At 33.5% G+C, this 14,376-nt stretch overlaps 1 protein-coding gene across 1 annotated transcript; it reads left to right on the top strand.

Annotated features, from left to right (window-relative positions):
* Window positions 1–3: 3 nt before the first annotated feature.
* LOC127761894 (uncharacterized) lies at window positions 4–1,096 on the top strand. The gene is made up of 2 exons (XM_052286227.1): window positions 4–953; window positions 1,029–1,096. The coding sequence occupies exons 1-2, from the start codon at window positions 656–658 to the stop codon at window positions 1,088–1,090; spliced, it is 360 nt and encodes a 119-aa protein (XP_052142187.1). The 5' UTR covers window positions 4–655; the 3' UTR covers window positions 1,091–1,096.
* The last annotated feature ends 13,280 nt before the right edge of the window (window positions 1,097–14,376 follow it).

Raw genomic sequence — 14,376 nt, 5'->3', positions numbered from 1 at the left:
CAGCAGATTTAAAAGAGGAGTTGGACCACAACACAGTGTAATGAGTTTCATGAAGGAATATGAGAATATAAATGATACTATCTTTGACACTGAGTACAACAAAGATATCCAATCAAGAACAAAGAAGCCAAAGACCTTGTGGTTCAACTATCTCATTGAAGAGCAAGCATCAGAACTATACAACATTGAAATATTCAAGAAATTCCAACTAGAACTAAAGGAAACATTGAGTTTGCAAGTATCAATGATACAACAAGGTAAAGTTTATGAAGTGTTTGTGTCACCAAACAGCATACAGAAAGAATATAGACCAAGGAAGCATATAATCATCGTTGACTTACCAAATGAAAACTATAGTTGCATCTGTGGAAAGTTCTCAAAGGATGGAATGTTATGCTCACATGTCCTGAAAGTAATGTTGGACCTGAATGTCAGAAAAATTCCAGAAAAATACATAATTGAAAGATGGAGAAAGAAGGAAAGGAAAGAAACAAAAAAAACACATCATGCAGAAAGAAAATGGAGATAATTCAGTCCTAATGTTTAATGTGCTGTCTAGAAAAGGAGCTGACATAGCTTCAAAGCATCAAAAAGAAAAAGAACATATGATTACCTTGTAGATGAACTTGACAAGTTGGAGAAGAACATTGACTTAATGATTCAACAGGAAGATCAAACTCAATTCTCACAACATCAAGGCAGTGGTATAGAAATTGAAAATGCAGAGCAGCAAGAGCAAGAAAAAGATGTTCAAGAAGAGCACATAGAAGATCCTGATACAGCAAATACAAAGGGGAGAAAACCAAAAAGGTATAGAAGAATAGTGGAGAAGATAATAGAAAGTTCAAAGAAGAAAATTGAAGAACAAGAAGATGCAGAAGAAAATCAGAATAAAGCAAGGCCAAAAAGGAAGAACAATGAAGAAAAACAAACAGCGAATTCAGCAACCAAAGGTAATGCTGAAAACTAAAGAAATGTCATGTACAATGAAAAAAAAAGATAAAATAATACTAAATCTTTAATTGCAGGAAAAAGAAAGGCAACAGAAGACAAGGGAACAAACAAGAAGCAAAAATCAAAACAAGGCTGAGGAAACAAAAGCATTGAAGACAGAAAAAAAAGAATACATATATGACTTTTATAGTTCATGTAATAGGACTGAATGAGTTTTATATGTGCTACATAAGTTTCTGTATGCATATCATATACTATGTCAAATAGAAAACTACAACTTTATGATGAAATATGTTCTATATACACATTTGACTAGACATAAAGCTAAAAATGCTGATGTGTGACACTATTCAAGCATCAATAGCACGATGATTGCTTGGAAACCTTGCCTGCAAAGAAAATTAATAATATAAAACATATCAAAATTTGATAAATAAACAAGAGTGTATAAAGCTTTATTTGCAAAAAAAAAATTGTGGTGAAAAAAAGAAACTTACTTAATCAAACCAATTGACAACAACATTTTCAACTTCGGTTTGCAACATCTTGTTGTTTGGAAGAAAAAACATCTGATTCGCATACTGTACGCGGATATTGTTGATATTTTGAGCAGTGAATTGATTTGAAAGAATAATTCTTGGAGACCAAATTTCCATGAACTTCATTGAGAATATGCCTGAATCAAAACTACAAAATATAACAAAACAATAACTAAACTTATTTTGAATTTTTTATTACATCTGAGCAACAAAAACTGAATATCATCTGAGCAAACAAAAACTGAATATCATCTAAGCAACAAAGAATCTACTGCCATAATTATAAAATTATGTCACTAAACTAAATGCAGATTTTGGTGGTCGAAAAGAAATCAAAATATCATCTTCCAAAAACCATACAACCTACAAAAATGCCAAAAAAAAATTGATTTCTCAAAAATCAGTTTGAATTTTTTTTTGAAATGACATAAACTTGCAGCATCTAATATATTTCAATTCAATTACCAAGGGATAATTTATCATACAAATATCAATAAAATATTGACAGATTTAAAAACTAACCTGTATTCTTGGCGGGGAACAGGTGGGAACTTAATTTTAAAAGTGCTAAAGTTCATTGGAGTGCGTTCATATTTATCCCACACAATCTGCAAATTTTTTAACTGCAATTCATACATAACAATAAAAATAATTACCAGCAAATTCATTCATATCAATATAGTTGTTAAAAAGGGAAAAAAGAACAAGGAAATAAAAGTACATGAAAAAACATTACCAGCAAAGGCAGAATTGGTTCAAAAAACTCATCATCTGGTTGATGCAATGAATCTAAAAACACCAGCATCCTATCTTTTATATCAACAACGAAAACAAACCAGTGCTGATCATGTAGTATGGGGAAAAAAGCTGCAAAAAAACAAAAACAGAAACAACCCATACAGTAAAAATAATGAATTACAACAAAACAAAATAAACATAATTAGAATAGTAAAAATCAATACCATGTCACAAAGGTGTAGTGGCCGAGCACTAGCAGTTCCAAGGAAAGATTTTTTCACTTTTTCTTGATCAACAAAATCAGGGTCAAGAATAAGTTGTGCCTAAAAAAGATATAATGTACAATCAGTTCGGAGAAACAAAAGACATAATTTTAAATTTTTTTACAAAAAGATGTAATGTACAATCAGTTAGCTCACTTACAGCAATGGATGAGAAGAAATAATGCTTCTTAGATTTTGATGGATGATTGTTTGAAACAAAAAGCGGCAGAAAACTGACATGACAAATGGCAAAACAACACCAGTTTTTTTGAGAGAATGACCAAAGCTAGAAAACTTGGCTCTGACATTGTCGATATCAACAGCATCATAACTACATAATAAAAAAATGAACAAATAGTAAATTAATAACATATATAAATGAACAACACATTTTTAAAAAAAATCAAAAAAATACAGATGGCAAATTAATCTAAAAAAATGGCTTTGGCAATGTTTCTGATGCTTCTGCTACTTAACTTGTAAACAAAGGGTTCAGCTGTAAAAATGTTATTAACTGAGTTCAGTGGATGAAATCTAGAATCAGACAAAAAAACATCTCAAATACTCTAATAATGAATTATGCTTAGCAAAGGACAAATCAGAACATATCATGACAGAGACATAGAAGCAAACTGATTGATAAATAACAGAATAGAAAGTGCAAACAGATTAACAAAAAATGGAACATCCTGAAAATTTAAAACTTGTTTTGTCTAATAACAAAATTGATGATATGCTAAAAATCTATACCAAAATAACAGCAAAAGGAAATTAGTATAGGGAAAAAAATTGAAATGACAAAACATCAAGATAATATTACCTCTGCCACTTGGAACTATCTGCTAAGCTACAGAGAGCAATGTAATATCTGTTCTCTTGATCAGACACTGGAAAACGACGTTTCATTGCAGGAACAAACGGATCACAAGCATGCCTGCTAGGAACAATTATTCTTCTAGGACCATGAGCAGGTAATTTTCCACCTGAAGAGCTCATCCCATGTGTATACCGTGATAGATTATTGGTTGCATTGTATATCTCTTCAGTTTTAACACAAGATTCTTTAACAGTTTGTGGAAATTTATTTTCACCCAAGAAAACAACATCTGGAGAGTTCTACAGAAAACAACAAAATAAAAACACAGCTAAATTTAATTTGAAAAATAAAATGGAAAAATAAATTAAAAAAACACATTTCTATACTTACAGTCACATCTCGAAACACCCTCTTGGAAAAAATTGAAGAAATTTGATTAATCCCAGCTGAGTTCTCATTACTTCTTATATTGTTGTGATCAATGACATCAATAGAATCAGGGACAGATCGAAAAGATTTGCACAGCTACAACAGAAAAATGAATATAAATATATAGAAACATCTTCTGAAAGAACTATAAAATACAGTATTAAAAAAACAAAACTAGTACCAATGATGAAGGAGGAGTAATATCTCCATGAGCTTGATTATCCTCTTCATTTAACTGATTATTGGCATCATCTTTAGAACTACTAACATCATCCTCAGAATCAAGCAATTTGAATGAAGGCCTTGAAAAATCAATAATATTCTCTCTGGCATTTTGATTTAGTAATTCTGGAAATCTTGTCTTAAACTTCTTTGCAACATTATGAATAGAAGCAGCAATGGTTGCACTAGCAGAACCTACAGAAACATAGTATAACCAAAAAATTATAAAAATTTACACTATTTAGCAAACTTATAAAAGAAATTAAATAAAATATCAATGAAAAAAACATACCAGCCAAATTATGATCAGCACAATATTTGAACTTCTTCACAAAAGCACTCTTAGGAGTCAACAACTCATAATCTAAAAAAAGCACTAAGTGAAGAGAAAAGAAAATATAACTGAAATAACATCTTCTGAATTGAAAAATGTATTAGCAAATACCAAAATCACTGTTACTTGATGAGATAAGTGCAGCAGCATGACCAGATGCAATAACATCATCACCATTAGCCTAACAAAGAACAAATGAAAACAAATCAAACTTAAAACTTAAATGGGAAAAATAAATATAAATGATATAGAACAAAAAAAATACTTACAACAAAAGAGTTGACACATGGATCATTTTCAAAGGGTGTACAGACAACAACATCATCTGGTATTGAAGCATCAACATCTACATATAAAAAAATAAATTTAAAAAACATGCATATAGAAAATAAAAACAGAAACTAAATTTCTAATCAGAAAATACTAACTTGTATTCATTGGGGTAGAAATACCAGCATTATCATCAAATCTAGAAGAAACAGCATTACAACCTTCAGTATTAGTATCATCAACATCATTTTGAACTTTATCTGAGGGTGTAACTCTATCTTCAGCAAGCAGAACTAGAGCATCAATAAGAACATCTTCACAAGTATGACTCCCAGCAGCATGAACTTCAGAACAATGATGTTCCATCAAAGAACATAATTTCTCTTTCATACTAAGAGGCAACACAGACCTAGAGCAGAATCAAGTTTCTCTTTAAATGAAATTCTTCTCTCAGCGGTAGGATGAGGCTAAAAAAAATGAAATCTATAAGAAGACTAATACCAAAGTTACCTAATAATAAATCAAAAAAGGGGACCAAAAATATACCTGATAATAACAAACAGATTTAAAATCTCTAAGAGGCCTAAGACCAAAATTATCATCATCAACTTTGTCAAGATCGGAGTAACTTTGTATCATGTTCTTAGTCCAAACAGCAATGCGAGGAGTGCTATTTCCAGGATTCTTCTTGCCAAAATCAACATGATCAAGATAAAGCGCCTAACAAATTTACATTTAAATCATATATTACTAAATAGAAAAATAACAGTATCATAATAAGAAATAAAGGAAAAAAAATACTTACAGCCCAATAGAATAAGCACCCTCCAAGGTTGTTAGATTTGAAGAACTTTTTCAGAAAAGTCATAGTCCAATCATAAATGAACTTTGACCAATCATAATTTCTCAGATTTTCAATATCCTCAAAAACTGTCAGATACTTGGTGCTAGGTGTCAAAGATGAATTTGGGCAAAGAAAGCAAGCTAGCGCAACAATCAGAAATGATCTGATAACTTTATCATCAGAAATATGTTCCTTTTTAATAAACTGATCACCAAAGAACCGAACTGAAGGTAGATCACTGAGACCATACTTTGATAAAATGAACTTCTTTCCACTTTCAAAATCCCTAGTGAATTGTAAACCACCTTGAGGCAAACCAAAAATAGTACTGACAGAATCTTTTGAAACAGAAATCACTTTGTTGCTCAAAATAATTTCAGAAGACTTGTAATCAACATGCTTTGCAATCCAAGTGGCAAATTTTTTTGGAACATAACTGCTATCAAACAACAGTAGAGATCCAAAATCATAGCTTCGAATGACATTCTTTTGATGCTCAGACAGTGCAGCTATAACATCAGAGAAATATTTGCAAGAAAATCTCGAGAAAGATACTTCATTCTTCTTATAAATCCTTTCTCTCTTATAATTCATAAAATGAAAAATAAATTAATAAGTCATACATAACTCAACATCAATGCAATGTAAAAATTATAAATACAAGTAGGAAACTTAGGCTTAATGATCAGGGTACACTACTATTTCACACATAACAAAACATTTAATTATCAATTATACAAAAAAGTCATGAACAATTAAAGACATGAAACTTGCATTGGCTGAAAACAAAAATAATAATAATAATTCATCATCAAGCACATTATCAAATTACATGAAAGGTCAAAATTGGATTAAAATGATTAAGATAAAGTAGATACATAAATAAAACAAACAAAACCAAAAAATTACCAAGTTCAATACTAAATATTTATAAACTGCAGAACATGCCATACAACACTTAAATACAACTATAATTTACACTTGCAAAACATGACAAATGTACTAAATCAAGAAGGATACACATAATGCATATAGAAAGATTTAAATGCAAGCATATAAAAAAAAGGAGACAAAATATCAGCAAATAAAACACATAATTGCAATATCAGACAAAAATACCTTGGATGTATGGAAATCATAAGATTTTTTCAAATGCCTTTTAATCTCATGAACAACCTAGAAAACAAGAAACTTATCATAAGAATGAAAGGAAAAAATAATACAAAAATAAATTTATAACATACCTCTTTCCTGTGCATTCTTAAGATTAAATCATCCAATTCAGAATCACTACTGGATTCACTATCAACATTACAGTCTTCTAAAGCATCAACTTCAATTCGATCCATCTAAATAATAAAACAGACAATGCAACAAAACAACATGAGTAAAAAAAAGTGGAGTTTCGTCAGCTAATAAACAAAGTATATATAGAGAATACTTTTATAAACTATTAGTATAACATTTTAATAGAGATAAACTAGTACTATAACATGCATCAAAAGAATGAATATCAAATCAAAAATAAAACATTACTACTTAAAAAAACCTCCTCAACAGATCTAGTTAAAAACTAGATGTCAAACATAAAACCTCCTAAACAGATCATACATAAAACTAACTAAGTTCATATTTAAATAGGAATAAACAGATCAGATTCAAGCTATATTAATAACTAAAAAAATAGTAAGATTTATAAAATATTGACAAAAATCCATATATAATAAAATCCATCTTTAGCTAGGAGTTGACACACAAATCAACAAACGAATCAATACATATAAAAAAAACCCCTAAAATAACCAGTTTATTATATTTAGGGACGGAGGGAGTATATAGCACCATCCATAAGCCAAATCCATTTATACCTCAAGTATACATATACATGAGTACTTCAAACTAGAAAACTAAGTCAGAAACATAATTAAAATGTTCATAAATTGAAATGTACCTACATTCATACACTGATAGTAAAAATTACATTGCTTTCAACCTAAAATTACATTTGTAAAAACAGTAGATTTGGCATGTAAGTACACTGTAATTTTAGTATAAATGCACTGTAAATTTTGGTAACTTAAATATGTTAACTCATCAAAATTTCATAAAGTCTCCATCAACAGTAAAGCATAAACAGAAATTATATAAAACACGACAGGGCACAGATAAGGCACAAATCAATCAATCAAGCTATGAGGCTATATATCAAGCACAGATTAAAAATTTTGAAACAACTATAAAAATTGCATAAATCATGAATTTATATACTGAATCATCTTAAAAATAACCAGAGGTAAAAATAAATCATGCATTTAGATACACCAATAGCTAAAACCTACTCATATCCAAAACCAATAACCAAAAAAAAACATGCAACAAATTATACTACAAAACCAATCATCACGAGTACTGTCTTAGTGATTCCTAAACTAGTTCAAGCAAATCATATAGAGCTTTAGTTATAAATATTTCAGAAATATTGGCATCATCAAATGTAGTTTTACAGATCTGGAGTATACTAATCACTAATACAACAATAACATAAGCCATCTCATGATTTTGAAATACAAATCAACAGATCAATTACACTGCATCCCGAGCATAAAAGGACACAAAAAAACCAAAGAAACTGAAACAACCATAACTAAACCTCTAGTTTGAAACCTAGCCCGATTCAAATCAAACCTAGCCTGATTCAAATCGAACAAAACAACTAAACCTACTCAGAACCAGAAACTACCACTACAAAGATAACTAAAAAAACTTGCAAGTTTGAACACAAACACAAATCACGGCAAAATCAAATCCAAACTCCTATGGGATTCCAAAAACTACAACTATTTAAAACAAAAACAACCATAAATCACCAAAAATAACAAACCCCCTTTCAAAAACATCAAACTCGAATCCTAGCATGATTGAAATAGAAAAAACCACAAAACTGTCAAATCAACAAATTTTGCCCCCACACCGACCACGCAATCAGACTACCAAACGAACTAGAACTCAAATCAACAAACCGACCAAACCAACTACATGGAAAACTACTATCTCTCTCTCTCTCTCTCTCTCTCTCTCTCTCAAAAAGCAAAACACTCAACACCGAAATCAAATAGAAGAATAACAGCTTCACAGGAGGACTAACCGCAGCAAATCAAAACTAAAAACAAGCAAAACCAATGGAGAAATCGACAGGGATCTGGCTCGGCACCAGCGAGTTCTCTCCACCACAAAAAGGAAAAAAATGCGACACCAAAATCAAATCAAACAACACAATCTTCATGGGAGGACTCACCGCAGCAAATCAACACTAAAACCAAGCAAAAACAATGGACAAAATCGACAGAGATCTGGCTCGCCGCCGGCGAGCTCTCTCCGCCACCCTCTCCGCCAATCTCTCCGCCTCTCTCTCCCCAACAGTGTCTGCCTCCGGCGGACAAAACGAGAAATAAAAAAAGAAAGAGAAAAAAAATCAATAGATAAGGAAAGTAATGCAACGACAAGCGCGGAGTTCGAAATTCGAATAGTGCAAGTGGGACCCACGTTGACCGTCCACAAATCAAGCCAATCCAGCGCACGAATCTTGCAACAAAATCGACGGTCCAAAAAATGACAAATATCAGCCACGGAATCACACGACAAATGGATAGCAATTATGATTTTTTATATATAGTATTTCTATATATAAATTTTTCTAATTTTTTATTTTTTTAAAAAAAAATTTGGTTTACTACAGTAATAAGAGAAGAAGGGGAGGAGGAAGAGGGGAGAGAGAGGGGGAGTAGGGGGACGGACGCTAGCGATCACCCGCCTATTAGGTGTGCCCGCTAGCAACCGCACGTCCTGTGACCATGGCAGCAGTGGAGGCCCAGCTGGAAAATTGTTGTTGGCTTGGCTGGCGGTGTAACGGGCTGCAGGCCTGTGCTCGTTTTCAGCAACTGAACCAGGAACTGGGCCGTAAACACGCCATGAAGGAATAAGTTCACTTTTACTACTACTCTAATTCGTGTATCTCAACCGCCATACCAGATATCCCCTAAACTACATATGAAGCCGGTGTGCAGCGCCTTCTCACCGGTGTGCCGGCTGGATTGGCGCCGTCTCTTGGGTGGCTGCCCGAACCTTCTTCGAATGTTGGCTGCCACCGGCCGGCAGCCGCCAACGGCGCACACGTTGGTGTGCTCTTCCGATGCCTCTGTGTATTCTCTTCATGGGTAGATGGATCTACTCTTCGTTGCCGCTGTGTTCTGCATCTGTGCCCCCCGGCCCCCGCCTCCTCCGGCTGCTGGTGTCGATGGCCTTATATAGGCGTAAGGGGAAGCCCTAACGAACAGCGCGGAATCCATGGCGCTGCCCTGACTCGATCCACGTTGAGTTGTTGCGATCTTCACTGCAATAGATAAAGCCTCTTTGACTCATCTGGTGGATGGATATATTTCACGTGATTTCTATCCATTGGATTGCTGCACGGTTGGGCCTAGCATGGATGGAGGCCCAGTAATCCACGTATTCGTATACGTACGCCACCAATATACGGCCGCCACTAGCGAGCGCATGCATGCACACGATGAGCCCGTAGCCTGTATAGCATCTTGGTTTGCATGGTTTGCCCATGCATGCATGAACTATATATGCACACATAATTGTTTTGCTTCTATTTCATTGTTTTGCTGCTGATTGATTGAGGCTTAATCGTGCATATGCTTGTCCTTATCCATATTACTGAAATATACGGACGTAAATACGCGCATGCAGGCCAGAGTTAATTGAACACAGGTCTGCTTCTTGTTGGTTTGCCAAACATCTATAGCCATTCGCTGAGCTTGAACGAGTGCATATATACATGCCACCAGGTGCACGTGCTTGGTTCGCCCATATATAAATTTCTGAATAACTGGCTTGCTTTGCTTTTCAAGCCAACACAGTTACACAGATACTCTTGTGTGTACAAAATACCGTCAAACAATATCATTATTACAATATACATTGGATATATAGCCAATAAACATCGGCTGGTATTACTGCATCAGCTTGTCAGCCGATCGGCTCTTTGAACTGTTATTTACATATCTTGTCAGTTGCAGGATCAAACTGACTGGCATGTCTGCATCTCATCAATATTTTCAACCTACACTGGAGCTAAGCAGATCTCTCAGACCGTTGTGTTCGTTGACTTAGTTCGCACCAACACAGATCCGATACTATCAGCCAAGAGCGAATTTTTGGTCAACACTTCTACGTTGTATAAAGTTACTTTTAAATATATTTAATATTGAACATGTTTTTATGAAAATGTTGGTTTGAATGGATCTTAAAAATAATATCCTATTTAAAATATACTTTATTTTTAGTACATGACGCATTTTTGATATATTTCATCATTCATCGTATTTAAAAATTTTAAACATCATTTATTTTGTTATGACTTGATTTGATCAGTAAGGTTTTTTTTTTTTACTTTTGTACGTTTGTAAAAAGAATTTGAACTTTTGTATGTTTGTAAAAAGAATTTAAATAAGATAAATGATTGAACATATGTAAAAAAAATTAACAATGTTATATATTAATATTAAAAAAGAAAAGTACGAATTACCCCCCAACTATCCCCGAACTATCACGATAGTTCGGGGGGTAATTCGTAATTTTTCCTATTAAAAAAAGTAGTTTGAGTTTTCAAGGAATATATACATGGAGATTAGAGTAGTACTAGCCACTAGACATCTCAATTCACTATCGTATGCTCGGCTTAGTCAAATCACTCGCGCAGTCACACCTACTCCCTCCATCCTAAGAAAAGACAAACCCTGGTTTCTGTGTTCAACGTTTGACCGTCCGTCTTATTTGAAAGAATTATAAAAAAAATTAAAAAGATAAGTCACGCATAAAATATTAATCATGTTTTATCATCTAACAACAATGAAAATACTAACTATAAAAAAATTTCATATAAGACGGACAGTCAAACGTTGGCACGAGAACCCATGGTTTGCCTTTTTTTAGAACGGAGGGAGTAAGGTTCAAACGATAGTTAGTGCGGCGGAAAGACATCTCAATTCACTATCGTATGCCAAGGACGGATCCAGGATTTGGCCAATGGGAATACAAAATTAAGTGATGTCAGCTAGCATAACTTGAGTGATAGAACAATTTAATGGAACGCTAAGGCTGTGTTCGGTGGTGGGTGTTGGGAACCCATCACCCACGCACGGAAAACGGAACGGTCCATTAGCGCGTGATTAATTAAGTATTAGCTATTTTTTTAAAAAAATAGATTAATATGATTTTTTAAGCAATTTTCATATAGAAACATTTTGTAAAAAAAAAACACCGTTTAGCAGTTTGAAAAGCTTCCGCGTGGAATACGAGGGAGAGGGGTTAGAAACCCAGGGCAACGAACAGAGCCTAAGATAGTTTAATGGTATAATTCAACGCTATGACTTGATTTGATCAGTAAAGGTTTTTTTTTTACTTTTGTACGTTTGTAAAAAGAATTTGAACTATTGTAAGTTTGTAAATATAATTTGAATAAGATAAATGATTGAACATATGTAAAAAATTTAATAATGTTATATATTAAAAAGGAAATGTAGGAATTACCACCCCTAAACTATCGCGATAGTTCGGGAGGGTAATTCGTATATTTTCCTATTAAAAAAAAGATAGTTTGAGTTTTCAAGGAATATATACATGGAGATTACACTATTACTGGCCACTAGACATCTCAATTCACTATCGTATGCTTGGCTTAGTCAAATCACTCGCACAATCACACCTACTCCCTATCCCGTCCAAAAAAAAAGTCAATTTAGGAGGGGATGCGACCCCTCCTACGTACAACGAATCTCTGGACAAAGGGCTATCTAGATTCATTGTACTAGGAGGAGATGTCCCTCCTAGGTTGGCTTGTTTTTGGAACGGAGGGAGTAAGGTTCAAATGGTAGTTAGTGCAGCAGAAAGATAGCATATATGACAGGGACGAATCTAGGATTTGGCCAATGGGAATACAAAATTAAGTGATGTCAGCTAGCATAACTTGAGTGATAGAACAATTCAATGGAACACTAAGGCAGCGTTCGTTTAGAGGACATTGAGGGGGACGTTTTCCGCACGCACGTTTCCCAAACTACTAAACGGTGCGTTTTTTGCAAAAATTTTCTATAGGAAAGTTGCTTTAAAAAATCATATTAATCCATTTTTAAAATTTAAAATAATTAATACTCAATTAATCATGAGCTAATGGCTCACCTCGTTTTGCGTATCTTCTCAATCTCCTCAATCCCCTTCTTCTCAAACACACCCTAAGATAGTTTAATGGTATAATTCAACATTATGACTTGATTTGATCAGTAAAGGTTTTTTTTTTACTTTTGTACGTTTGTAAAAAGAATTTGAACTTTTGTATGTTTGTAAATAGAATTTGAATAAGATAAATGATTGACATATATAAATAATTTAACAATGTTATATATTAAAAAGGAAAAAGTAGGAATTACCACTCTCCAAACTATCGCGATAGTTCGGAGGGTAATTCGTATTTTTTCCTATTAAAAAAAAGTAGTTTAAGTTTTCAAGAAATATATACATGGAGATTATACTAGTACTAGCCACTAGAACATCTCAATTCACTATCGTATGCTTGGCTTAGTCAAATCACTCGTGCAGTCACACCTAAGGTTCAAACGGTAGTTAGTGCGGCGGAAAATCAACAGATAGCATATATGCCAGGAACGGATCCAGGATTTGGTCAATGGGAATACAAATTAAGTGATGTCAGCTAGCATAACTTGAGTGATAGAACAATTCAATGGAACACTAAGATAGTTTAATGGTATAATTCAACGCTAAAATAAATGTAGAAATTTCTATTGCAAGCTTACACAAGGTCAATCACTGCCAATCTATCAATCTATCTATTATATATACTAAAAGTATATTAAACTTCCTACAAACACTCCCAATACGTCACGTGACATTCCTATAAACGCTTCTAAATTGCTATGTGGCACTATTTACTACCGTTGATTTTCATTCAAATCTATTATATACTAAAAGTTCATTAAACTTCCTACAAACACTCCCAAGGCGCCGCGTGATGTTCTTATAAACGCTTCTAAACCGCCATGTGGCACTATTTAATCTCACTGTCGATTTTCATTCAAATTGGTGGACCCATTATTTAAGACCATTAGATTAAATCTATATGTGTACCGTTGATTTTCACTTGAATTGATGGACCCGTTATTTTGATCATTAGATTACGTGTAGTGGATATTTTAATGTATTAATGATGTATTAAGCTTATTTTATTGGTATATTATGTAGTTCATTTATGAATAGATACTTAGCTTTTAAACCATTATAATAGGTTGAAATGACAACAAGTAAATTTATATGTAACCGGAGGCAAAGTGATTTTATTTATTCTAGGAGAAAACCTTATTACTTCAATATATTAAAGTCTACAATCTATTTCACGGTTTATAAATGGTGAGATATGACTTTTTTTTAGCACTGTTTTCATAAAAACTATCGGGCTTCCTTCCTAGTTATACACTAAAAGTACATTAAACTTTCATAAAACACTCTTGAGCTACCACGTGACGCTCTAATAAATTAGATGAAATCTTAAAAATTCTGAGAAAAAAAAATCAAAATATCTATCTATTAATTTTTACTTAAATTGATAGGTACAATATTCTGAACCGTTAGATTATTACACCTCTTCTCCGCCCCTACAGTCCCGTAGGTAAGCAGCCAATGCCCAAGTTCAACACCGGTTCCGATTCCCAGATAATCTTTTATGCATGCATGTCAAGTTAGTTACGTGTATATATATATATACACCTCGGTACGTGACACCGGACCAGACGATTTCGGCATATCTCAGTGGCACCTCGACGCTCGACACCACACGTTTCTCGTAGCGATTCTGGCGTCGGCACCTCATCGGCACATCTTCAGCACTC

Source organism: Oryza glaberrima, chromosome 2 (genome assembly GCF_000147395.1).
Source record: "Oryza glaberrima chromosome 2, OglaRS2, whole genome shotgun sequence".
Lineage (NCBI taxonomy): Eukaryota > Viridiplantae > Streptophyta > Magnoliopsida > Poales > Poaceae > Oryza > Oryza glaberrima.
This window is presented reverse-complemented; position numbering and strand designations above follow the sequence as displayed.

Bases quoted from the DNA above. Each gene is read 5' to 3' on its own strand.
- LOC127761894 (XM_052286227.1), top strand. From the start codon at position 656: ATGATTCAACAGGAAGATCAAACTCAATTCTCACAACATCAAGGCAGT. The intron at 954-1,028 runs GTAATGCTGAAA...CTTTAATTGCAG, and splicing joins AGCGAATTCAGCAACCAAAG to GAAAAAGAAAGGCAACAGAA.